This window comes from Lepidochelys kempii, chromosome 9, assembly GCF_965140265.1.
Source record: "Lepidochelys kempii isolate rLepKem1 chromosome 9, rLepKem1.hap2, whole genome shotgun sequence".
Taxonomy (NCBI): domain Eukaryota; kingdom Metazoa; phylum Chordata; order Testudines; family Cheloniidae; genus Lepidochelys; species Lepidochelys kempii.
The window spans coordinates 103272664-103294208 of record NC_133264.1 but is presented as its reverse complement, the minus strand read 5'-3'; the positions used below and the strand labels follow the sequence as shown (position 1 = coordinate 103294208).

Below are 21545 nucleotides of genomic sequence, written 5' to 3'. Positions count from 1 at the left end.
ATGCCTGCTTCTTAGACGTGCTGGCTCTATCTTAATTGCTTCTCCATTCAAAAGCTAACTGTCCCTACGTGTGCTCCCTCAGATACTTTGTAACGTGTTTTGGCATGCCCTCTCATACACAATGTATCCAGCATGTCCCCTTATACAACGTTATACTTATACCATGTTATACTTCCACAAAGGGAACAAACGCTGTGCATTATCCTGAACTGGCCCCTGGATGTCACAATTGCTGCAACGGAAACACTCTGTGCAATACCCCTAATGGCCACTGCATGTCAATGCTGCTCCAAGGAAACCTGCTCTGTGCATTACCCAGACTGGCAGGAGACACACACTGTGCTTTACCATAACACCCCCACCACCCCACCCCCCAACAGGTGGCAGGGGGTTGGATGAAGGGGGGGAATGGTGGTCACTGCTCTAATTGTTGGAAATACACACAGGGTAGTCCCTCAGCTGGCCAGCAGGGGTCACTGCCTCAATATGGGTGGGTGAGAGAAACACTGGAGGGCACTGCCTCACTTAGACCACCCTATCCAGCTTGTGTGTGTGTTTGTGCATATGTGCGGCGCCACCAAGTAGGACAGTGCCATATGTATGTGTCCGTCCATTCCCCCCTCCCCCATTTGTGCAGTGACCCCTGGTGGCTATTTCACACCTTCAGAAAAGAGCCAAATGCCACTGTTTGTCACTGAGTAATTTTATTTAACATAGAGCATTCTTCATCAGAAATGTAGAACCCCCCACTTTGCCAAGCACCTGTCCAAGCCGGCACAGTCACTGATGACAGCAAACACCGCAGAAAATACACACCCAAAGGGAAGCAGCTTTAATGTGAAGCAATGAGCTGCTTCCTGAAGAACCTAGTGACGGGCTGTGGGGAAGTAGATAAAGAGCAACTAACTATAATGGAGAAAAATCATAATCCACCAGAGAGGAAAAACTCACTCCTCTGGAAAATCAAACCAGCTCTAGCGAGCCTGGGGTTTCCATCAATTCAGGATTGGAGCAAGAATTCTCCCCCACCCATTCATTATCTGGCAATGTCCAGGGAAGGGTGATGTTAGAGAGCCCTGCATAAACATCCCAGCCCACTGTGACCAAATGCACCCCTGTATTCACACCCTACACACTATTGTAACAATCTTTGGACAAAATATGCCTTGTGAGGTAGCATTTGAAACTCAGGTGTCAGAGTGGTATCCGTGTTAGTCTTTATCAGCAAAAAAACTGAGGTGTACTTGTGGCACCTTAGAGACTAACAAATTTATTTAGGCATAAGCTTTCGTTGGCTAAAACCTACTTCATCGGATGCATGCAGTGGAAAATACAGTAGGAAGAGATATATACACATAGAGAACATGAAAAAATGGGTGTTGCCATACCAACTGTAACAAGACCAATTAATTAAGGTGGGCTATTATCAGCAGGAGAAAAAAAACCTTTTGTAGTGATAATCAGGATGGCCCATTTCAAACAGTTGACAAGAAGGTGTGAGTAACAGTATGGGGGAAAAATTAGCACGGGGAAATAGTTTTTACTTTGTGTAAACTCAGGTTTCAGAGTAACAGCCGTGTTAGTCTGTATTCACAAAAAGAAAAGGAGTACTTGTGGCACCTTAGAGACTAACCAAGTTATCTGAGCATAAGCTTTTGTGAGCTACAGCTCACTTCATCGGATTGAAGTGAGCTGTAGCTCACGAAAGCTTATGCTCAAATAAATTGGTTAGTCTCTAAGGTGCCACAAGTACTCCTTTTCTTTTTGCGAATACAGACTAACACAGCTGTTACTCTGAAACCTGTGCTATAAAAGTGAAGAGCAAAAACACCAAAGTTTGCTCTCCCTAACCGTCTCCCTTTCACCTAAGACGATCAGAGAAACAGCTGCCTGACCCTGGAAGCAGATCCTGACCTGAGAGTTTGGGCAGCAATATTACTGGAATCTGTGGGAAGGGCCTTCACAAGTCTAGTTTGTTAAATTTAGAAAGCACTTTATTTTTCTTGTAACCATTTCTTACTTTAATGCCTCATTGTTTAGTCACTTAAAACCTGTTTGTAGTTAAATAAACTTGTTTTATTCTTGAACCAAAACTAATCCAGGGTTGTGAACCATAAATGGAATTATCCACAAAGTGGCAGATTTGTGTGTATTGACCTCCTAGAGGTACAACAGACCTAATCTATCTGGCCTGTCCCTGAGAGGGCTGGACAGCGCACAGCACGTCTTGGGGGTAAAGGTCAGGACAGGGAGTGTGTTAGGGTCATCCTGCATGTGGTAGCCCAGTCTGATGGAAGCCAAAGTGTGACTGGTGAGTGTTGACAAGCTGCTGGGATCAGAGTCGTAGCTGTACACAGACACTCATGGGGAGAGCGGGGAGCTGCACGGTGCCAGGCTGTTTGTGAGCTACCCACATCAGAGGCTACAACAGTGAAGCATGGTGAGGCACCCTGCATTGTAGGCCACGTGACACAGCCCCGCATTAGTCTGGAATACACCCTGAACATCATACCTGGCCCACAGCAAGAGCCCCCCAGCTGCTGTAGTGTCATAAAACACTCTGTGACGTTCTGTACTTTGGGGGGAATACCCTACAGTCCCATGTTCATCCTTATGATTGTGTGGTATCCAATGCAAAGTTTGTCATGTGGGGTGTCTTCAGAAGGCTTATGATGCACTGAGCATTGTTATACTAATGTTATAGGTTGTAATTTCATGTATATAGTTAGGAGGCTAAAAATGCCTCATGGCTTAAAACAAGCCCAGGCAAAAACTCTCCAAGGCACTTCACACCTCATCAGAGCATGTATGGGACAAACCCAGCCCAGCCTCACAGGAACAAAGGACACTGGCCTAGGTAGCAACAAAGGATGTGTTGGACTCTCAAGTGAGTCACCCCTGTTCCTTTGGTCAGTTTGGGACGATGATGAGGTAATGCTTACATGACTGAGGGGGGAGAGGGCGCAAAGCCAAGAGGGAAGAAAGAAAGAAAGATAAAATTGAGACACGTTTGCCATGCTCTCTCTCTTCCACCTCCATCTACAGACATCACCACCAAGCGACTGAAGCGCTGATCAAAGTGGAGAGCCTGGTTGAAGGGCGGGCAACCAGCCAGCCTGTGGAGAGAAGCATCTGCCATTTCCACATTTTCTGTTATCTCCCTCCCCCCACCCCCAATGAATAACGGGCCTACCCTATCTTGAGCTGAGCTTAAGTGCAAACCATTTTAAATATTACTCCCTCAAAGGGTTAGAGGGTGCCATACATTAGCTAAGGTATATGTTGAGTAAATAAGTTAATTAGATCCCTATCTCTGTGCATAAAGTTGATAGAATCTGTCAACCTTAAAAAAAGCTGGGTTTTTCTTTTTAAGGGGTGGTTGTGGCAGCATCTCCAAAATGACCTAAAATTTGGATCGCTCACCTCTGCCGGCACCCCCGGGAGGCATACCAGGTTTCAAGGCAATCTTTATTAATCATAACCAGTAAGAGACAAAAATCTACCTTTTTATTTCAAGTATTAATATTACAAATCTGATTTAATCATCTGAGTAGAGAAGATATGTTACAGAAGTGTTTCAATCACAACTCTGTGATGGATGTATTTGATTTAGTTCTAAGTAAGACCCTGAGCCAACTGCCTCCAGAGTTTATCTCAAACAGTGGTTAAAAAAGGCTCCAAGTTAGTCCTCCCCCATTTCCCACTCCCCCTTCCCATTTTAACTTTCATAAAATCGCTGGAGGACAATTAGAATGAAGATTGAATCATAAGCAAACAGATGCACTCGAACGTCACTAAAGAGACCTGGGGATGGATGAGCAGCCCTGGACCTAAAGTTACATATATCACCTTGTCCCGTAACTGGGGTTCTGCAGAAAACAGTGTTTCACCTGCTTCTGAGTGCAGCAGCAGGGGACTATGCAAGCACTGCTCCTGGGAACACAGAACAGCAGCAGATGCTTAGAAACCTTTAATAGATTTTCAATGTTAATCAGCCAGAACCTAGCTATTTTCTCTAATGGTACAAACAATGATTACATAGCACAGGCCCAGTGTGTACACCCCAAGAGGCATTCAGGAATCTAGGAGCCTAGTCTTTAAAGCAAACTCAGCACTGAGCTTCCGCATGACTTCTGCATGGCTCAGCCCATACTGTTCTTTTCTAGTAGATCCATAGTTTTCTTTCACATATTTTGCAAATGGTGTTAGCTGTGCTCTAGCAGGAGTACCATCCTTCCGTGTGGGTTGGCACAGGACTAACTGTCCCTTACAAAGTGCACACACAAAGCGTTCTGTGTCCAGTGACTTGGAATGGCGCCCAATTCTAAAATAAAACAAAATTCAGTGTAGTGCCTGAGTCTGGAGACACCTTGGAATAATAGCTCAAAGGTGCAAATTGTTCACATTGAGATCAAGTGTACATTAACTCTGACACCTAAAGATAATCTAAATGGCAACATTACTATTCCCCTGCTGATCATTTTAGCAGGAATATTCAGCTAGTGATTTTTATCATGCAGTCTCAGATCACTGCCCACATTTTCCTGCCAAAAAGCCTGAAACATCCCTTATCCAGCTGCCAAGGTGGAACCTTCAGTTTCTTCCTGATAATGTCTACAGCAGGGGTGGCCAACCTGAGCCTGAGAAAGAGCCAGAATTTTCCAATGTACATTGACAAAGAGCCACAGTAATACATCAGCAGCCCCCCACACCCCTCTCCCAGCACCTCCCACCCACTGGCAGTCATGCACCTCGTTCAGCACCTCCTCCTCCCTCCCGATCAGCTGTTTTAGTGTGCAGGCTTGGGGGGGGGGGAAGGGAAGGAGCGAAGGCACTGCAGGCTGAGGGGAGGGGGTGGGAAGGGGTGGAGTGGGGGGCATGGCCTGTCACAGAGCCAGGGGTTGAGCAGTGAGCACCCCCCCAGCACACTGGAAAGTTGGCATCTGCAGCTCCAGCCCTGGAGTCGGTGCCTATACAAGGAGTTGCACATTAACTTCTGAAGCGCCACATGTGACTCCAGAGCCACAGGTTGGCCACCCCTGGTCTACAGTGTTATGTGATGGTAATACGAAGTTTAACAGAACATAAAAAAAAATATATGAACAGAGTAAAGCAAGTTCAGATGAATACCAAAACAAACAACAAGGAATTCAGTGATATTCATGTTAATTTTTAGTTCAATAAAACCCCCCTCTAATTTAAGTTTACATGAAGCTGTGCAGCACTTCAGCCTGCCACACTGAAGTGCTGCAGAAGCTGAGGGCCCTGCTGTTGAATTTGTTCCCCACAATACATATTCTAGATCTCAGATCAACCTTCTTTAAACATTCTTTATTTAACTGGGAATTGGTCCTGCTTCGAGCAGGGGGTGGGACTAGATGACCTTCAGGGGTCCCTTCCAACCCTGATATTCTATGATCCCAGTGGTCCCACAAGCTCTTTATCACTTACAATGGGATAAACAGAAGCTTTAACAATCCCAGTGAGCAGCTTAATTTTTCTGCTTGTGTTTCAAATAAGTTTATTGGTAAAAGATGAGATCATAGTGTATCAGAGCTCCTGCATTACACTCCTAATAGAGAAGTAGGGAGAGATCCAAGTAGTCTCATAACATGAACCCGAGTTTAATGTTTATCTTGTTTCCTTAATACTGTCCTACAGGGGGAGGGATAGCTCAGTGGTTTGAGCATTGACCTGCTAAATCCAGGGTTGTGAGTTCAATCCTTGAGGGGGCCATTTGGGATCTGGGGCAAAAATTGGGGATTGGTCCGGCTTTGAGCAGGGGATTGGACTAGATGACCTCCTGAGGTCCCTTCCAACCCTGGTATTCTATGATTCTATTACCTTCTCTATGTAACAAGCATTATAGTTGCTAAGGGGAAGATGAAGAATCAAGGTTAGAAAGTTAGGTGTGTTCCCTCAGAGGATAAAAGGGGTCAGAAATATTGAAAAGTCTGAGTACCCTTGAAGAAAACTCACTGCTCCAAAGGACAGCAGTATGTGGAACACCAGCCACTAAGGGTTGTGGCTAACAGACTCAGTGTGTCTGTAGCTTGGAGACTGAGTAAACTGAGTTAAAATCAATCCATTTCATAATTGTTAAAGGGTTTTTAGGGAACAGCTGTAGTGTGCAGTGCATGAGAGTGTCAGCATTGAGGGGGTGGGGAGAGGGACCCTTGCCTGGAGCAAGTCTTGTCATTTGCTCACTCACTCTGTCCTGGGCTTGATGCAGAAATCAATAGGTGACATTCTCTGGCATAAAGAAAAGGAGTACTTGTGGCACCTTAGAGACTAACCAATTTATTTGAGCATGAGCTTTCGTGAGCTACAGCTGTAGCTCACGAAAGCTCATGCTCAAATAAATTGGTTAGTCTCTAAGGTGCCACAAGTACTCCTTTTCTTTTTGCGAATACAGACTAACACGGCTGTTCCTCTGAAACCTGTCATTCTCTGGCATGTGGTTTGCAAGAGGTAAGACTAGATGACTGACATGTCCCTTTCTGCCCTTGAAAGTTATGAATCTCTCAAATCCTCAGATTTCCATACTGCTCACTCAAAACAACCCACCTCCCAACTCTCTGTTCTCAGCTAAGCCATTAAAAAGAGCACCAGCAGGGGGAGGCAGGTCTAAGTATAACTCCATATGGTACTCCTGGGTGGATTCTGTGCCCATAGAGGGGCATAGAATTCATATGGCCCACATTTTTCTGTGCCCCCCGGGCAGAAAAATGCAAAAAAAAAAATCTGTTGGTGGACATGCACCTCTTCCCCAGCAGCCCAGGCAGTGCGTCTGTTCCAGTGCACCTGGAGCAGCCTCAGAGACAGGGGACAGGGGATGGGCGTGCGTGCCTGCATGATCACCATCAGGGGGGAGGGGTGTACATGTGTGCCAACAAGGGGGGGGGGAGAAGAGAGACTGACTCTCTAGGCTAGTCTACACTGGCAATGCTAAAGTGGCTTTAGCATGGCTTTAATGTGGCTCGTATGGTCACGGTGGAGCATTGGGAGAGAGCTCTCCCAGCGCTGTAAAAAACCCACCTCCGTGAGGGGTGCAGCTACCAGCACTGGTGCACTGTCCACACTGGCACTTTATAGCGCTGAAACTTGCTGCGCTCAGGGGGGTGTTTTTTCACAACCCTGAGTGAGAGTTGCAGAGCTGTAAATTGCCAGTGTAGACAAGCCCTGTGTCCCTTTCTCTTGCTACTGCAGCTCCCTGGCATGTAAGGGTAGAGCTTTTTATTATGCAGGAGGCAGTCTAGAGGCACAAATGTAGCACCCTGATTGTGTAGTAAAGTTGTTAAAGTTGCTGTTGAGGGTTATTTGATCTCATTCTCCGAGGCAGAAATGTAGCAGAATGTCTACTATTGTTAGTTAACTGTTCCCATTCTCAGTCAATTCCCCCAGGAACATTAAAACCTGTGAAAGCTTTAAGGCCCCTACATTGCCAGAGTGATGTAAAGGAGTCTTATTATAAATGACAGTAAGGGAATCCTCAGCTAGGAAGATCTATGTGCTTTCTCACTTTTTATCAAGCAGTCAATAAAATGTCAGGACAATCAGAAACAAGCACTTCCCAAAGTACCCAGCCAGGTCCAGGACAATGATTAGCAAGACTATATGACTTTCAAGTGTGAAAGTCTGAGCAATTTAAAATGACATTCTACTTTTTTTTTTTTTCACGCTGTTTGTTCTGTAATGTAATTTAAATGAAAATCCAGGATTATAACTGGAATGCAGGATATTAGTTGCCAAGTGTTTGTAACTTCACTTTCATGTGTTTAGGAAATGCTGAATAATTGTGACTTTTTTCCGTATTGTAGTTTAAATAAATTACCAAAACAATTGAAACTGGTGTGATTATATTGCATTATTTTGACAAATAAATATATACAATTTTGCAGAATTTTGAGGCACAGAATCCCCCCAGAAGTAATATGGGTCTGCGAGGGAAACTGCCTGGAAGCATCAGTTGGGAATTCTTGGTGGGAACAGAAGAGGGAAAACAAGGCAATAAAAAAACAGTTCAGTTCATAGAGGTGAGACCTTTAATTCTCAAAGTGCTTTAAGAGTTAAAGGGCTAAGCTTAACTTGTGGACACGGTGAAAACAAAGATAACAGATGACCAAAGGCAAGTAAATATTACTCACGTGGTTTTGCACAGAGAACACTTATAAGTGAACTTGTATTTAATCTCATAGCTGTGGCACTGTGTCACCACTGGCAGCTCTGGATGAACCACAGTTGATTTCTTAGCATAGAATCTCCAAAACTGCCCGTGGCCATCTCGAATTCCATTGATTACCCAAGTAGCTGCATGGCAAATCTCATGGATCAATGTGTCTCGAAGCCGGTCTTGGGGAAGGCAGGAGAGAAGACAAATTAAGAACACTGCCATTAAAATGTCAGGTCTCTCATTCTTCATTGGTTTTATTAGCAGGGCTTTGGAGCGGAGCCCGGAGCTTGAGCGCAGAGCAATGGAGCTGCAGGTTTTTGCCCGGAGCTGGAGCAGAGCCAGAGCACAGAAAATCTTGACTGCTCCACTACTCCAGTGTTTTTTTTTTTCCATTTTCAAACCAAATTAAATGATATTTAGCAAGAAATTCCTAAAGGTGCCAAAAAGTTTCACATTGTATAAAACATTTGATATTAACATTTACGTTACCGCTTTATGTAATATGTCACAGTTATTCTCACTTCAGCCAAAATCAAGATTTAATGTACAGATACAAAATTACAAAGTTTTTTGGAGATACGTTTCATTAAAGAATTAGATAATTATCAGACATCCAGCAACATTGCAGACTGCTCCCACCCTTGTGCCAAGGTTAGGCGAGTACATACTCGTGTAGGTTAGATAGATAGATTAGTTTGTGTTGATCAACCCTTACAAAAGAAGTATCAACGAGACGCGCTGAGTGCTGCGATTACAGAAAAGTGCGACGCAAGATGCAACATTTAGGATATCACAAACAGGTATATTGCAAAAAAAAATAATGTTTTTGTTTATTGATATATTAAGATATCGCAAGAGATATTAACCACTTAAGCTCATTTCTCACACGGGCTTCCGTTACCGGTACATTTGTACATGCTCCCATATCACTCTGGCGGACTTTTTTTATATGTCATCTGTTTAACGGTCTTTTGGTAGCGTTGTTTGTAATTTTAAATTTACTGAAAAAGTTGCATGCAGCAGGCATATAAATATACAGTAAACATTTTTGCATAAATTAGGGGTGATTTTTGTGATATATCCAGAGAGATTGGAAAATGTCCAACACAACTTTGGGGGTGAATCCTTAGGTCATTTTAAGAAAAAACGTTTCTGTGAACACGTGTCCTAAAATTCTTCCTAAGGGAGCTACAGTCCCTTCAAGGAGGTGATGAAAAGTTAATTTCTGATCAATATCTCAAAAATGCTTTAATATAAAGTAATGAAATTATGTCTGTATCTTAGCGTTAGTATGTGCTACCATATTATATTATCCAAAATTATTTAAACCATAGGCGCCCGAACTGGCGGTTGGTCATTTTTATTTCATATTTCAAGAAAGGCTGGTCATTGACTGCCCCTGGCTACGAGCGGTAATACTATGTTCCATAATAAGTTAATAATTTTTGGTTATTATTTATTATTACGTTTAAAATTTATGGTTCCAAAGTTGAAAAATAAGTAATAAGTAAAATTGTTTGTATCATTCTAAGCATCCAAGCAGATTAAATTTTTTAAACAGTTTTCTTGGAAACGGTTAATTATACAAAATACATTAAGAGTACCATTTTAATGCGTGTTTTTGCATTAAATCATATTCCAGGATCGTATCTGTTAAATAGTCGAAGATTTAAAATATATTAAATAAAATTGGCCCAGTCCCCCAGTTCAGGACGCCTGTAGTTTAAATAATTTTATTTGAATGATGTTGTATGATAGAACGTTGGAAATAAACTTTAATGGGAAAGCGGATTCAAACTGTAAGCAGTCCTTTTAGTAAAGAGAGCAAATTTTCGGAAATATGTTTTTCCCTCATCAGGCTGGAAACATTATACAAGATAGAGCAGATAATAGGTTCTATCTTGTATAATCTATTCAGGCTGATGAAGCAAAAACATATTTCCGAAAATTTGCTCTCTTTACTAAAAGGACTGTGCTTGCAATTTGAATCCGCTTTCCCACTGAAGTTTATTTTCAACCTTGTAACGTGTAGCTCGTTACTTCCCAACAATTAATGTTGTAGAACAGGGACAGCACATACTAACGCTACAGCACATACCAAATTTCATTGACATATCTAAATTAAAACGTTTTTGAGATATTAATTAAAAACTTGGAGAATATTTCAAATATTTTTACTGCAAAATTTCATTAGAAAAACTAACGTGCAATTTATAAATACAAATTTATATTATGTATATTAAAAATACTTCTTACTTCATTAAAACTGCAAGGAACATGTTTAATATTAAAATATACTTTAATAATAATTTTGTGTAAAAAGAAAATGTGATCACTTTTGTCCAGAAAATCCAAAATAAATTAGAAGTACCGTAAGTGGTTAAGATATCACAAGCAGGTACATTATAAAAAAATGTAATGTTTTTGTTCATTGCTTTTTGAAGATCATAACAAGAAACATTTGGATGAGGTAGCAGCACAAGAAGATTTGGCCATGGCTTCAACAAAAAAAAAAATCAAATCTGCCCCCCATGATTGATAGCCGATTTATGGAAAAGGATCTCAACGACCGTCTTTACTTTTGAATTTGAAAAGCAAAGAAGAAATCGGCAATGTGCAAGGTGGAAAAGGAAGTGAATGGCGAGCTCAAACCATGTAGCTTGAATACAAGTGAACAAAGTGCCGTGAAAGGTTTCAACCTTTGGCAGCATATAAAAAGTAACCATCCTGAAAACCACGCAGCTCTGGTTACAAAAAAGGACCAGGAAGATGAGGCAAAACAGAAAGCTGATGCGGCTAAACAACGTTCCTCTGGCTCTTTGAAAACTCCTGGAGAAAAGATTTTTGCGGAGCTTCATCTGAAAAGAATGCCCAAAATTGAGCAGACAAAACTTGACTCATATTTGAAGTCCTCAAAGGTTACAGTCACAGTGGATGCCAATACTTTCCATGAAGGGCTGATGGAAATGGTTTGCTTGAGTTCAACACCGCTCACTACCTTCAGGCTAAAGAACAAAGGATTCCAAAAAATTGCAGGTGAAACGGGTCAGCAGCTTGGTGTTTTGACGGGGCACAATGCGGTTCGTCATTTAGTTGTCAGCACAGCTGAGTCTGGTCGCAAAGAGCTCAAGAAAGCTTTGGAGCAAAGATTGTGCTACCTGAAAACGGATGCGGCAACCCGTGGAAACAGAAATTTCCTTGCAATCAATGCTCAGTACTACAAAGAAGGAAAAGATTAAGCTGTGGTAAAAACCTTGGACATAATCAACACTGAAGGGCGTCACAATTCTTCGTATGTGAAAAGTCAAGTAAAAGCTATTTTAGAAAAATTTGGGATCAGTGAAATGCAAGCGCTGAGCATCTGCGTTGACAATGCAGCAAACATAACATGTGCCGTCAACATTTTCAGTGAGGACAATGAAACCATTTCTACCTCTGAGAACAGGGATGTGGACAGAACTGAAGCTGTTTTGCCTGATGAAGGAACTAAAGGAATGGATGAAATCGAACTCAACATGGATGCTGCTGCACAATGGATTAATGACCCTAGCCTCATACTTCCAACATGGCTTCATGAGGACAACTCAGAAGTCCAACTGATGAGGTGTGGTATTCACACTCTTCAGTTGGCAATCTGGGATGGATTGAACAAAGAACATGCGAAGAAATTTCTGGCAAAAATTCAACAAGTCATTGTCCAACTACGAACCCCAAGTATTTGAAGTGTTCTGCTTGATCTACATGGGGTAACTCAATCATTGGATACTGTGACTCGCTGGGGTTTGACATTTGCGATGATTGATCGGCTTCTCATTTTTCAATCTTACTGTGAACAAGTGGCTGCTGCTGGAACAAGAGAACTCAAGTTAATAAAAGTTGAATGGGACGAAGTGATAACCTGCGAGATCTCTTGGCAAAGCCAAACCAAACAACCATGAATCTTCAAGCTGTCGATGTAACCCTGGGAGTTTTAATGAAGGAAACTGTCAAAATTCTTGCAAGAAAATGGTGGACAAATTGCAGAAGGAATTCTATCCTCCATGCAGAAACGCGAAGAGAAGCTTTTTGACAACATTCATTTCCTTGCTAGAGTTTATACTGACCCACGGTATCCGATTCTTCTTACCTCAAGGGAAATACCAAAGACAAAGGAAGGGCTCCTTGATATTGCTCGACAATTCGAAAATGCAAAATCTATTCCTACATTTGAACTTGGCGAAAGAGGTTGAACAAAATGAAACACAATAAAAGGAGTCATCAACAATAGAATTGCAGTTTTGGAAAGTTCACACCCTTCAGAAATAGCAGGCTGTTCTCAAACTTTCATCTCCACTCTGAACTTGTTTGAGCGTCCATTCCTGAGACGTCTTCAACCATCACAGGGAAATGGGAGATAATTCAAGCACCAATTTTTCAGAAGATGACGCCTTCGAAAAAGAATTGGATAAACAAGAAAGACGCCGGTGAGTTTCTGTGATTCATAATTGTAATGAAGCATTATTTGAGAGAAACTTTCGGGAAGATTGTGAGGCAACGGAGTCTATTGATAGGTTAAAAGTTAAGTCTGTTTTTGAGGCCATTCACAACTACCCACACTGCATTCAGGCTGCCTGTGGAATTGCATAAGCTAGTGTAGAGCAACTGTTTTCAGCTTTAAAGTTCATTTTAAATTATTTGTGGCAGGCTATGAAAGACGACTTGATTGCTGCAATAATTTTTTACAGAATAAATTATGAATGATTCTATTTTGTATCATTGTTGATGACTCTTAAATTGTTTTGAAAGCCTGAATAAAAATAATGTTTTTTCAAAATTACAGTATGCACTTTTTTATTTAGTTAAAAATTAACTTGAGTCAGAGCGCAGCTGGAGCAGTCACTATTGGTGCCAGAGCGGAGCAATTCAAAAATTTGATTGCTCCAAATCCCTGTTCATTAGTGTTTGCAAGTACCAGACTGACAGCCCTGGAGACTGTAAAAGATGCCACATGGACAACACTAGTGCAAGCTTCCCCACACAATGTCACTATTCTGACCCAAGTCTGAGAAGGTAATTTGGTTTCTATGTCTTCAGTATCTCCGAGGAGACTAATTGTAATGAGAGTCACTTGTGTTGTGGTCTCTGTTTTTAAAACCACATTAAACACAGGAGCCAGCAAGTAAATGTCAGATGACAAATTACTGACTGTGACACAGTGTCCCATTGGTATTTCACTACTCTGAGTAGCTCATCAGGCCTGACATACTCACTACATCTAACCCACTTTTGTCATGATATATACCCAAAAGGTGGCATGTAATATATCAATGGAAAGCTAATAGCTCACTGATCATTAATATTCTTACATGGTGTGTTACTCTTGGGGGAATTCTACAACACTGCACAATGCAGAATATTGCAGAATTCCCTGTTTCCCCTGCAGAATTGGGGCTGCAGAACTGCTGGCCACCACTAGGGGATACTGGACTCTGCAGAGCCCAGCTTGCAGTGAGCGGAGCTGGAGGGTGGGTGGGCTGAAAGCTGCACACTCTACTTGATCCTCATTCTCCCGGGGACAGGAGAGAGCTTGGGAGACCCAGCTCTGGCAAAGGGTGAGGAAGAACAGGGTTGCACCATCCTGCGTTCCCTGGCAGGACCATATAGAAGCTGGGGGGGATTAAAGGCTCTGGGGGAGCTGGTGTCTGGGCCGGAAGGTGCCCTGTGGTTGGTTTCTAAGGGGAGGGGATGGTGGTGTCTGGGCTCTGAGTATGCTCCAAGGCTGGGATCTGGGGTGAGAGGGGAGCTGGTGCCTGGGCTGGGAGGTACCCCATGACTGGGATCTTTGGGGAGGGAGGTGCTGGTGTCTGGGCCAGGAGGTGCCTTGCGACTGGGCTCTAGAAGCGGAGTGCTGATATCTGGGCTGGGGGGTGCTCTGTGGCTGGGATCGGGGGGGGGGGGCAGCAAGGGAATGCAGGTGTCTGGGTTCTGGGAGCCCCACACATCTCCCTCCAGCAGCCCCCAACTGGAACTGGGTTATCATTGGGGATTCTTTAACTCTCTACTTCTGGGGGAATCTTTTTTGCTGTTGTCTGTATTGTTGACAGGTATTTAGAAATAAATTACAAAAATAATTGAAACTGGGAGTGATTATATTGTGTTATTTTGAGAAATAAAATATGCAGAATTTTAAAATATTATGCGCAGAATTTTTAATTTTTTGGCACAGAATTCCCCCAGGAGTAGTGTGTATACGGGTTGTACAAAGAGTTATGGATGTATGTTAGAATTATGGTTTTAAAATGTGTTTGGCAAGCAATGCATAATCTCCATCTGCCCTAAACAAATAAGCGTAAAGTTGTTTGTCATCAGGTTGAGATAATGAAGATGCATTTAGATAAAAGAACAAGAAAACCATCAATTTTTTATTCAATATCTTCATAAATGATCTGGAGGATGGTGTGGATTGCACTCTCAGCAAATTTGCGGATGATACTAAACTGGGAGGAGTGGTAGATACGCTGGAGGGGAGGGATAGGATACAGAAGGACCTAGACCAATTGGAAGATTGGGCCAAAAGGAATCTGAAGAGGTTCAATAAGGATAAGTGCAGGGTCCTGCACTTAGGACGGAAGAACCCAATGCACAGCTACAGACTAGGGACCGAACGGCTAGGCAGCAGTTCTGCGGAAAAGGACCTAGGGGTGACAGTGGACGAGAAGCTGGATATGAGTCAGCAGTGTGCCCTTGTTGCCAAGAAGGCCAATGGCATTTTGGGATGTATAAGTAGGGGCATAGCGAGCAGATCGAGGGACGTGATCGTTCCCCTCTATTCGACATTGGTGAGGCCTCATCTGGAGTACTGTGTCCAGTTTTGGGCCCCACACTTCAAGAAGGATGTGGATAAATTGGAGAGAGTCCAGCGAAGGGCAACAAAAATGATTAGGGGACTGGAACCCATGACTTATGAGGAGAGGCTGAGGGAGCTGGGATTGTTTAGCCTGCAGAAGAGAAGAATGAGGGGGGATTTGATAGCTGCTTTCAACTACCTGAAAGGGGGTTCCAAAGAGGATGGCTCTAGACTGTTCTCAATGGTAGCAGATGACAGAACGAGGAGTAATGGTCTCAAGTTGCAGTGGGGGAGGTTTAGATTGGATATTAGGAAAAACTTTTTCACTAAGAGGGTGGTGAAACACTGGAATGCGTTACCTAGGGAGGTGGTAGAATCTCCTTCCTTAGAGGTTTTTAAGGTCAGGCTTGACAAAGCCCTGGCTGGGATGATTTAACTGGGAATTGGTCCTGCTTTGAGCAGGGGGTTGGACTAGATGACCTTCTGGGGTCCCTTCCAACCCTGATATTCTATGAATTTAGCGAGTGGGGGAGACAGCCTCTTATGGGGTTCTGCCCCTCAAATGATAAGCAATTGGATCAAATGATTGTATACAATATTGCTGTATTATAAAAAGTGTATTGAGTAATGTCTTTTATGAAAGTCTGTGACATGATGATGACTAATAGCATTGTGAAATGTCTGCATTAGCATGAGTGCACACTCACTGATATTATGCTTTAAAGGCTGTGACCAAACACAGGGAGAAACAGGAGGGAAGGGATTATCTACACATCTCCAATTAAATTAAACAAGATGTGACCAAAAACAATGGAAATCATATTTACATATGAATCAGCAAGGGGATGGGAAGTCCACAGGCAGGAAAAAACATCATAAGATTATCCTGGGTCTGGGGACAAAACAGTGAGTTTGGGAAGATATACGGAGAGAAGAAGCAGTCATCTTGGCATCCATCACTGGACAGATAAAAGGGGACAGAGCTCTTGCAAGCTGAGTCCTTCAGTCAAGGGGGTTAAAGTCTCTGAGAAGTGAATACAGTATAAATTACTCCCGAGGAGATTCTGCACCAAAAAATTAAAAATTCTGTGCAGAAAAATTAAAAATTTTGTATACAATATTTTAAAATTCTGCACATTTTATTTGTTAAATAAATGTGGAGGCTCCAGCATGGCATTGGGGAGCATAGGCCACTGACTGCACAGAGGTGGGAGATCACTGTGCAGCTTTCCCCACACCTGGACGCAGACTCAGTGGGGAGGCTGCATCCAACCCTGACACAGTGCAATGATCGGGCCTGCCCCAGAAACATCCCATGGTCTTGCCCCTCCGAGCTAGGTGCATCAGGTGTGGGCAGATGGGATCCAAGTGTGGAGGAGTTTAGTGCGGGGGGATCCAGGTGTGGGTTGAAAGGGTTCAGTGTGGGGCAATCTGGGTGTAAATGGCTCAGTGGGGGATCCAGGTGCTTGGGAGGGGGCGGGGTCCAGATGCAGAGGGGCTTGTTGGCAGGTTCTCAGTGAAACAGTAATGGGACTCTGCTGGGGGGTACCGCTGAAGGTGGTTGGGGTTCAGTGCGGAGGTCCAGATGCTGGGGGAGTGGGGCTCAGTGGGGTGGGGATCCAGGTACAGCTGGTTGGGGCTTGGTGAGGTGGCTCATCGGGATGGTCCAGGTGCAGGGGGAGTGGGGCTCATTGTTGGGCTTCTGAGTGTAGCATGTGTGTGAGAGGCGCAGCAGGAGGGTTTGCAGAGTTTCCAGAATGAGGTGATGAGAGCTTGGATAAAAGTTTTAGCTGTGTGGATGGATAGGAAAGGTTGCATTTTAGAGATGCTATGCAGAAAAATAAATATTCTTTCCCCTTATTTAATATTCAATATCCTCTTTTCCTTACCTGCAGAGTCACAAACTTTCTCTGAGAGCTCTATCCGAGCATAGCGTTGTACCTCAGGACTTTTTGTTTGTCCAGTTACGCAGTACCCTGCTGTCTTCCGCATCTTTTTGTTCCAGATGATTTCCATTTTCTCTGGCAACTGATATAAAAAAAACAAAACAAAACAGTGCATTTGAACCATGCAGGGGCATGTGCGGGAATTTAAATTTGACCCCTTTTGGAGGGGCACGTTCTGTGCCCCTGCTGAGGCCCAGGTTTGGAGGAACTGTCAGCTCCTGTTGCAGCCTCAGAGTTTGTTCCCCCCCACACCCTGACCCCCACCCCAGGAAGCCCCTGATGATTACTGGGGGACCCTGTGCCCCTGCTTGCCCCTCCATCCACACCCCCTGGAACCACATCACTGCCAACTCATTCACTTCCTCAAGTCCTTAAACTTCTGCCCTTGTGTGTGTGTACCACTACAGCCCTTCACAACACACCTTGGTGGGAAAGGACACCTTTGTTCATACCCTTTACACAGAGACAGTGGGAAGTTAGATCTGAGAAACTCACTTTGCCTTCTCTACCTCTCCTTAGGGGCTGAAGAACTTCACTATCTTTAGAGTATAAAACAGCCATAGAATAGTAATATTCTTTAAAAAGTTTTATTAAAAGCAGAGAAAATGGTAGTAAACCAAAAAAGAACTGTTTGCATTATACTACTTAAGTAACAGAGTACAGAGAAAAGAAGGAAAATCTCACATCTCTAGAAATCAAGTCCTTATATGACCTTCCTGCCCTGGTTAGCTTGACAATCTCTTTCTCAGGTATTCAGAGAGAAATGTCTGCATCCCCTCTCTCACACAACCTGCTTACCAAGATCTCTGATCTAGGGTTGTAGCCTTCCCCAGCAGATTGTCTAAGGAGGTATTAAATGTCCTTCACTGATGCTTAATAGCTGTCTTTCAAATACTTAGCTACCAAAATCAAGTGGAGCCCTTTATAAGATCATTTGACCTACCTGTCCCCAGTTTATCCAGACCTCTTTTTAAAATCTCATCAATTCTCTCTTGCCAGGAAGTGTAACTTCTAATCTTATCAACTACTTAATCTCTGACCTTGTTGCTCCAAAATAGCAGCAGAAAGGAACCATCTCTTTCAGGATTCTAGTACTGCTGGTATGCTTAGTGCACGTCTTCACTGCAGTTAACCTGAACTCTTACCTGGTTTTTAGTCCAAACTCCTCTACTGTTCACACAAGAGAAACTTTTGATCTGAATTTGGAGGTGCTTTAAATGCAGGATAGTTTATACAAGAAGGCTTTCCTTTCACTTGCCTTGGACCCTGCCCATTCTGCAGCTAGGATGCAGGCAAAAATCACTCAAGTTCTGATAGTCCTCCAATATCCTTCCCACAGTTCTCCATGAAGGACAGACAAGTTTTGGTAATTGACTGGGAAAGTCTCCTAGAGCATCTCAGTACAGAGAACCATACACACGAGTGAGTGCAGAAACAGTGAGGACTCAGTAAGGTGAGTCTGGCTTTGCTTTTGAAATGCTGGGGTAGGCTAACTCAAGTGCCAATCATCTGGGTAACCTGTGCTGTTAGGGAGCCTACAGCAGCAATTCCCAAACTGTGATCCTGGCAGGCACTTGCTACTGGTCTGCAGAGAGCTGGCTGATCAAGTGGTTCTGGGCTCTTTGATTCCAGTTTTTTTATATAGGAGTAGGAGCCAGCTTAAGATGCCTCAATTAGGGTCCACTGCCACATAAGAACAACAAGGAATCTTTTTGGCACCTTAGAGACTAATATATTTATTTGGGCATAAGCTTTTGTGGGCTAGAACCCACTTCATCAGATGCATGGAGTGGAAAATACGGGAGCAGGTATAAATACATGAAAAGATGTGAGTTGCCTTACCAAGTGTGAGGTCAGTCTAATGAGACAATTCAATTGACAGCAGGATACCAAGGGAGGAAAAATAACTTAAGAGTAAGAGAAGCATTCCAATACAATGGGGGCTATACAACTACCTAGACATATAAGAATCAGAAGGCTCCATAAGGAACCAGATTCATCCAAGGTATCTAAAATAAATTTTTCCATATAAGCAACAGATATAGTTACTTAGGGACGTTACATGATTATGAATGGGAAGGGAGTTTGTGTCCTTGCAGTAATGAATGGATCAGGAGGTCTTTCTCCACAAGACTATTAAGAGGTAACACACTGAGAAAGTCTGATAACTCCCAGAGTAAACCTATGATAAATCCCTTTTTAAAACCCTCACATTTTCAACCTGATTCAAATAGAAGCACCTTGTTACAAGGCTGAGCTGCATCCCAGTTAGTGAGCTAGAAGGAAGGGGCAATGGTTTCACAGAGAAAGCTAGTTAGCGGGATAACAGTGATTTTATTGTCCAGAAATGTGTTTACAAAAGCTACCTTTTGCTCAAAGATGGTGTTGTTATAAAGAGTGTAGAGCTTCTGTGTCAACTCATCCTTCTTTTTCCTGAAATTTTTCACATATTGGGATGCTGGGTTTGACAGCTCTTGTAAGAAACAGCCTGGCACCCCACACAGATTCCACCTGCATGAAAAGCAGCAGCAAAAAAAGCACATTTGTTGTCACAGCAGTCTTATGAAAAAGAATGGTTACTTACCGTATAGTAACTATGGTTCTTTGAGAAGTCTTTGTGGATACCATTCTAGTTGTGCACGTTCCCCAGGCATGAGAGATTAGAATCTTTTAAACAGCAGTCAGCCATGCCTGCAGCATGTATGTCTTTATATCCCACATCTAAGGGCATAAAGAACAGCGCAGCTGCAACCATCCCTCAGTTCCCTTGCTAATTCAGAATCCCAGATAACGAGGACTCTGAAAAAAAGTGGGGATGAAGGGCTGGTTGTGGGATCCACGCGGACAATAATAACTTATAGTATTTTTTCTTCTGAGGTAAGTAATTGATTTGAAGTTGGGTCCTTCACAGCGAAGGAGAGTGTCCTAGCCACTGGGATACGGGGTTGTGTGGGCTGGGTCTCAATCTGTCCTGTTGAAATTGTTTTGCTTTTTATAAATAAATAGTCCTTGGAGCAGGAACTTGAACTAGGGTCTCCTGCATTCTAGCTACAAGGAATGCGACCTTCCATGACAAATGGGAAAGTGAACAAGAAGCTAGAGGCTCAAAGGGCAGGCCCATGAGCCTCGGTGAGGACAAGGTGGAGGTCCCATTGGGGGACTGGGTCCTAGACCGGCCAAAAGAGTCTTTCAATGCCTTTCAGGAATCTGATAGTCATCTCATGTGAGAATACTGATCAACCCTGGACGCAGGGATGGAGGGCCGATATGGCTGCCAGGTGAACCTTGATCAAAGAGAAGGCAAGGCCCTGGTGCTTTAAGTGAAGCAGGTAATCCAGAATGGATTGCAGAGATGACTGGGTCAGGGAGATATTCCGTTCTGACACCCAGCAGGAGAATTGCTTCTACTTTGCCAGATAAAAGTTGCTCTGGTGGAGGGCTTTTTGCTCTCCAAGAGCATGTGCTGTACCTGACTAGAACAGACTTGTTCCTCTGGATTCAGCCACGCTCCATCCAAGCTGTGAGGTGGAGAGAGATGAGGTTCAGGTGCAGCAACCGACCGTAATCCTGTGGGAGTAGGTCTGGGCAGCTAGGAAGTGCTAAGGCTAAGTCCATGAGTATGCTGAACCAATGTTGGCGAGGCCAAGCTGTGGCGATAATAATGATCTGTGCCTTGTCCCTCTTGATTTTTAAGAGGACCTTGCCGATGAGCAGAACTGGCGGGAAGGCATACATCAGGTCTCCTGACCAAGACAGGAGAAAGGCATCGGAAAGTGAGCCTCTGCCAAGACCTTGCAAAGAGCAGAACTGATGACTCTTTCTGTTCTGTCTGGTGGCGAACAGGTCCACTTGGGGAGCTCCCCACTTCTGGAAGAGCATCCTGACAACCTCCAAGTGAAGGGAACATTTGTGGTGAGAGAAGAAGGACCTGCTGAGGTGATCTGCTAGTGTGTTCCGGACGCCGGGGAGGTGCGAGACTTCCAGGTGGATCGCATGTTGGATACAGAAGTCCCACAGATGAAGGGCTTCCTGGCATAGAGCCGATGAATGAGCTCCCCATTGCCTGCTGACACAGAAGACGGAGGCCATGTTGTCCGTCAACACCTGCATCAACCGACCGGACAGCTGGGGGAAGGAACACTCCGCAAGCCAGGCAGATGGCTCTGAGTTCCCTGATGTTTATATGTAGCACAAGCTTCTCTCGCGACCATAGCCTAAGTCTGCAGTGTACTGAGATGTACTCCCCAACCGAGATTGGATGCATCCAATATCAGGGAAACCGTGAGTTGTGGGCTTGCAAACTAGCACACCCTCCAACACTAGAACTGGATCAGACCACCACTACAAGGAGGTAAGTACTCACGGAGGGATCACGAGGAGTTTGTCCAGGTGATGCCTGGCCGGGAAGTAAAACTATGCCAGCTACATCTGGAGAGGACGTAGTCTGAGCCTCGCACGCCAAACAACATACATGTATGTGGCCACATGCCCCAGTAGTCTGAGACAGACCTGGACAGCGGTGGATGGATGGGCAGTGATGCTGGTGATCCGATCTGACATTGCCCTGAACCTGGCCTGTGGGAAGAATGCTTTGGCTCGG

The 21545-nt window shown here is 43.8% G+C and overlaps 1 protein-coding gene across 3 annotated transcripts in view; it reads right to left on the bottom strand.

The window, feature by feature from the left end:
- Window positions 1-3485: 3485 nt before the first annotated feature.
- Window positions 3486-21545, bottom strand: part of GCNA (germ cell nuclear acidic peptidase) — a 54857-nt gene continuing 36797 nt past the window's right edge. For all 3 annotated transcript variants that reach the window (XM_073358689.1, XM_073358688.1, XM_073358690.1), the window contains 4 exons: window positions 19312-19456; window positions 16889-17027; window positions 8148-8352; window positions 3486-4324 (listed from right to left, as the gene is read on the bottom strand). In XM_073358689.1, coding sequence (XP_073214790.1) covers window positions 4075-4324; window positions 8148-8352; window positions 16889-17027; window positions 19312-19456 — 739 coding nt within the window. In that variant the 3' untranslated portion in view covers window positions 3486-4074. The remainder of the gene's footprint in view (window positions 4325-8147; window positions 8353-16888; window positions 17028-19311; window positions 19457-21545) is intronic.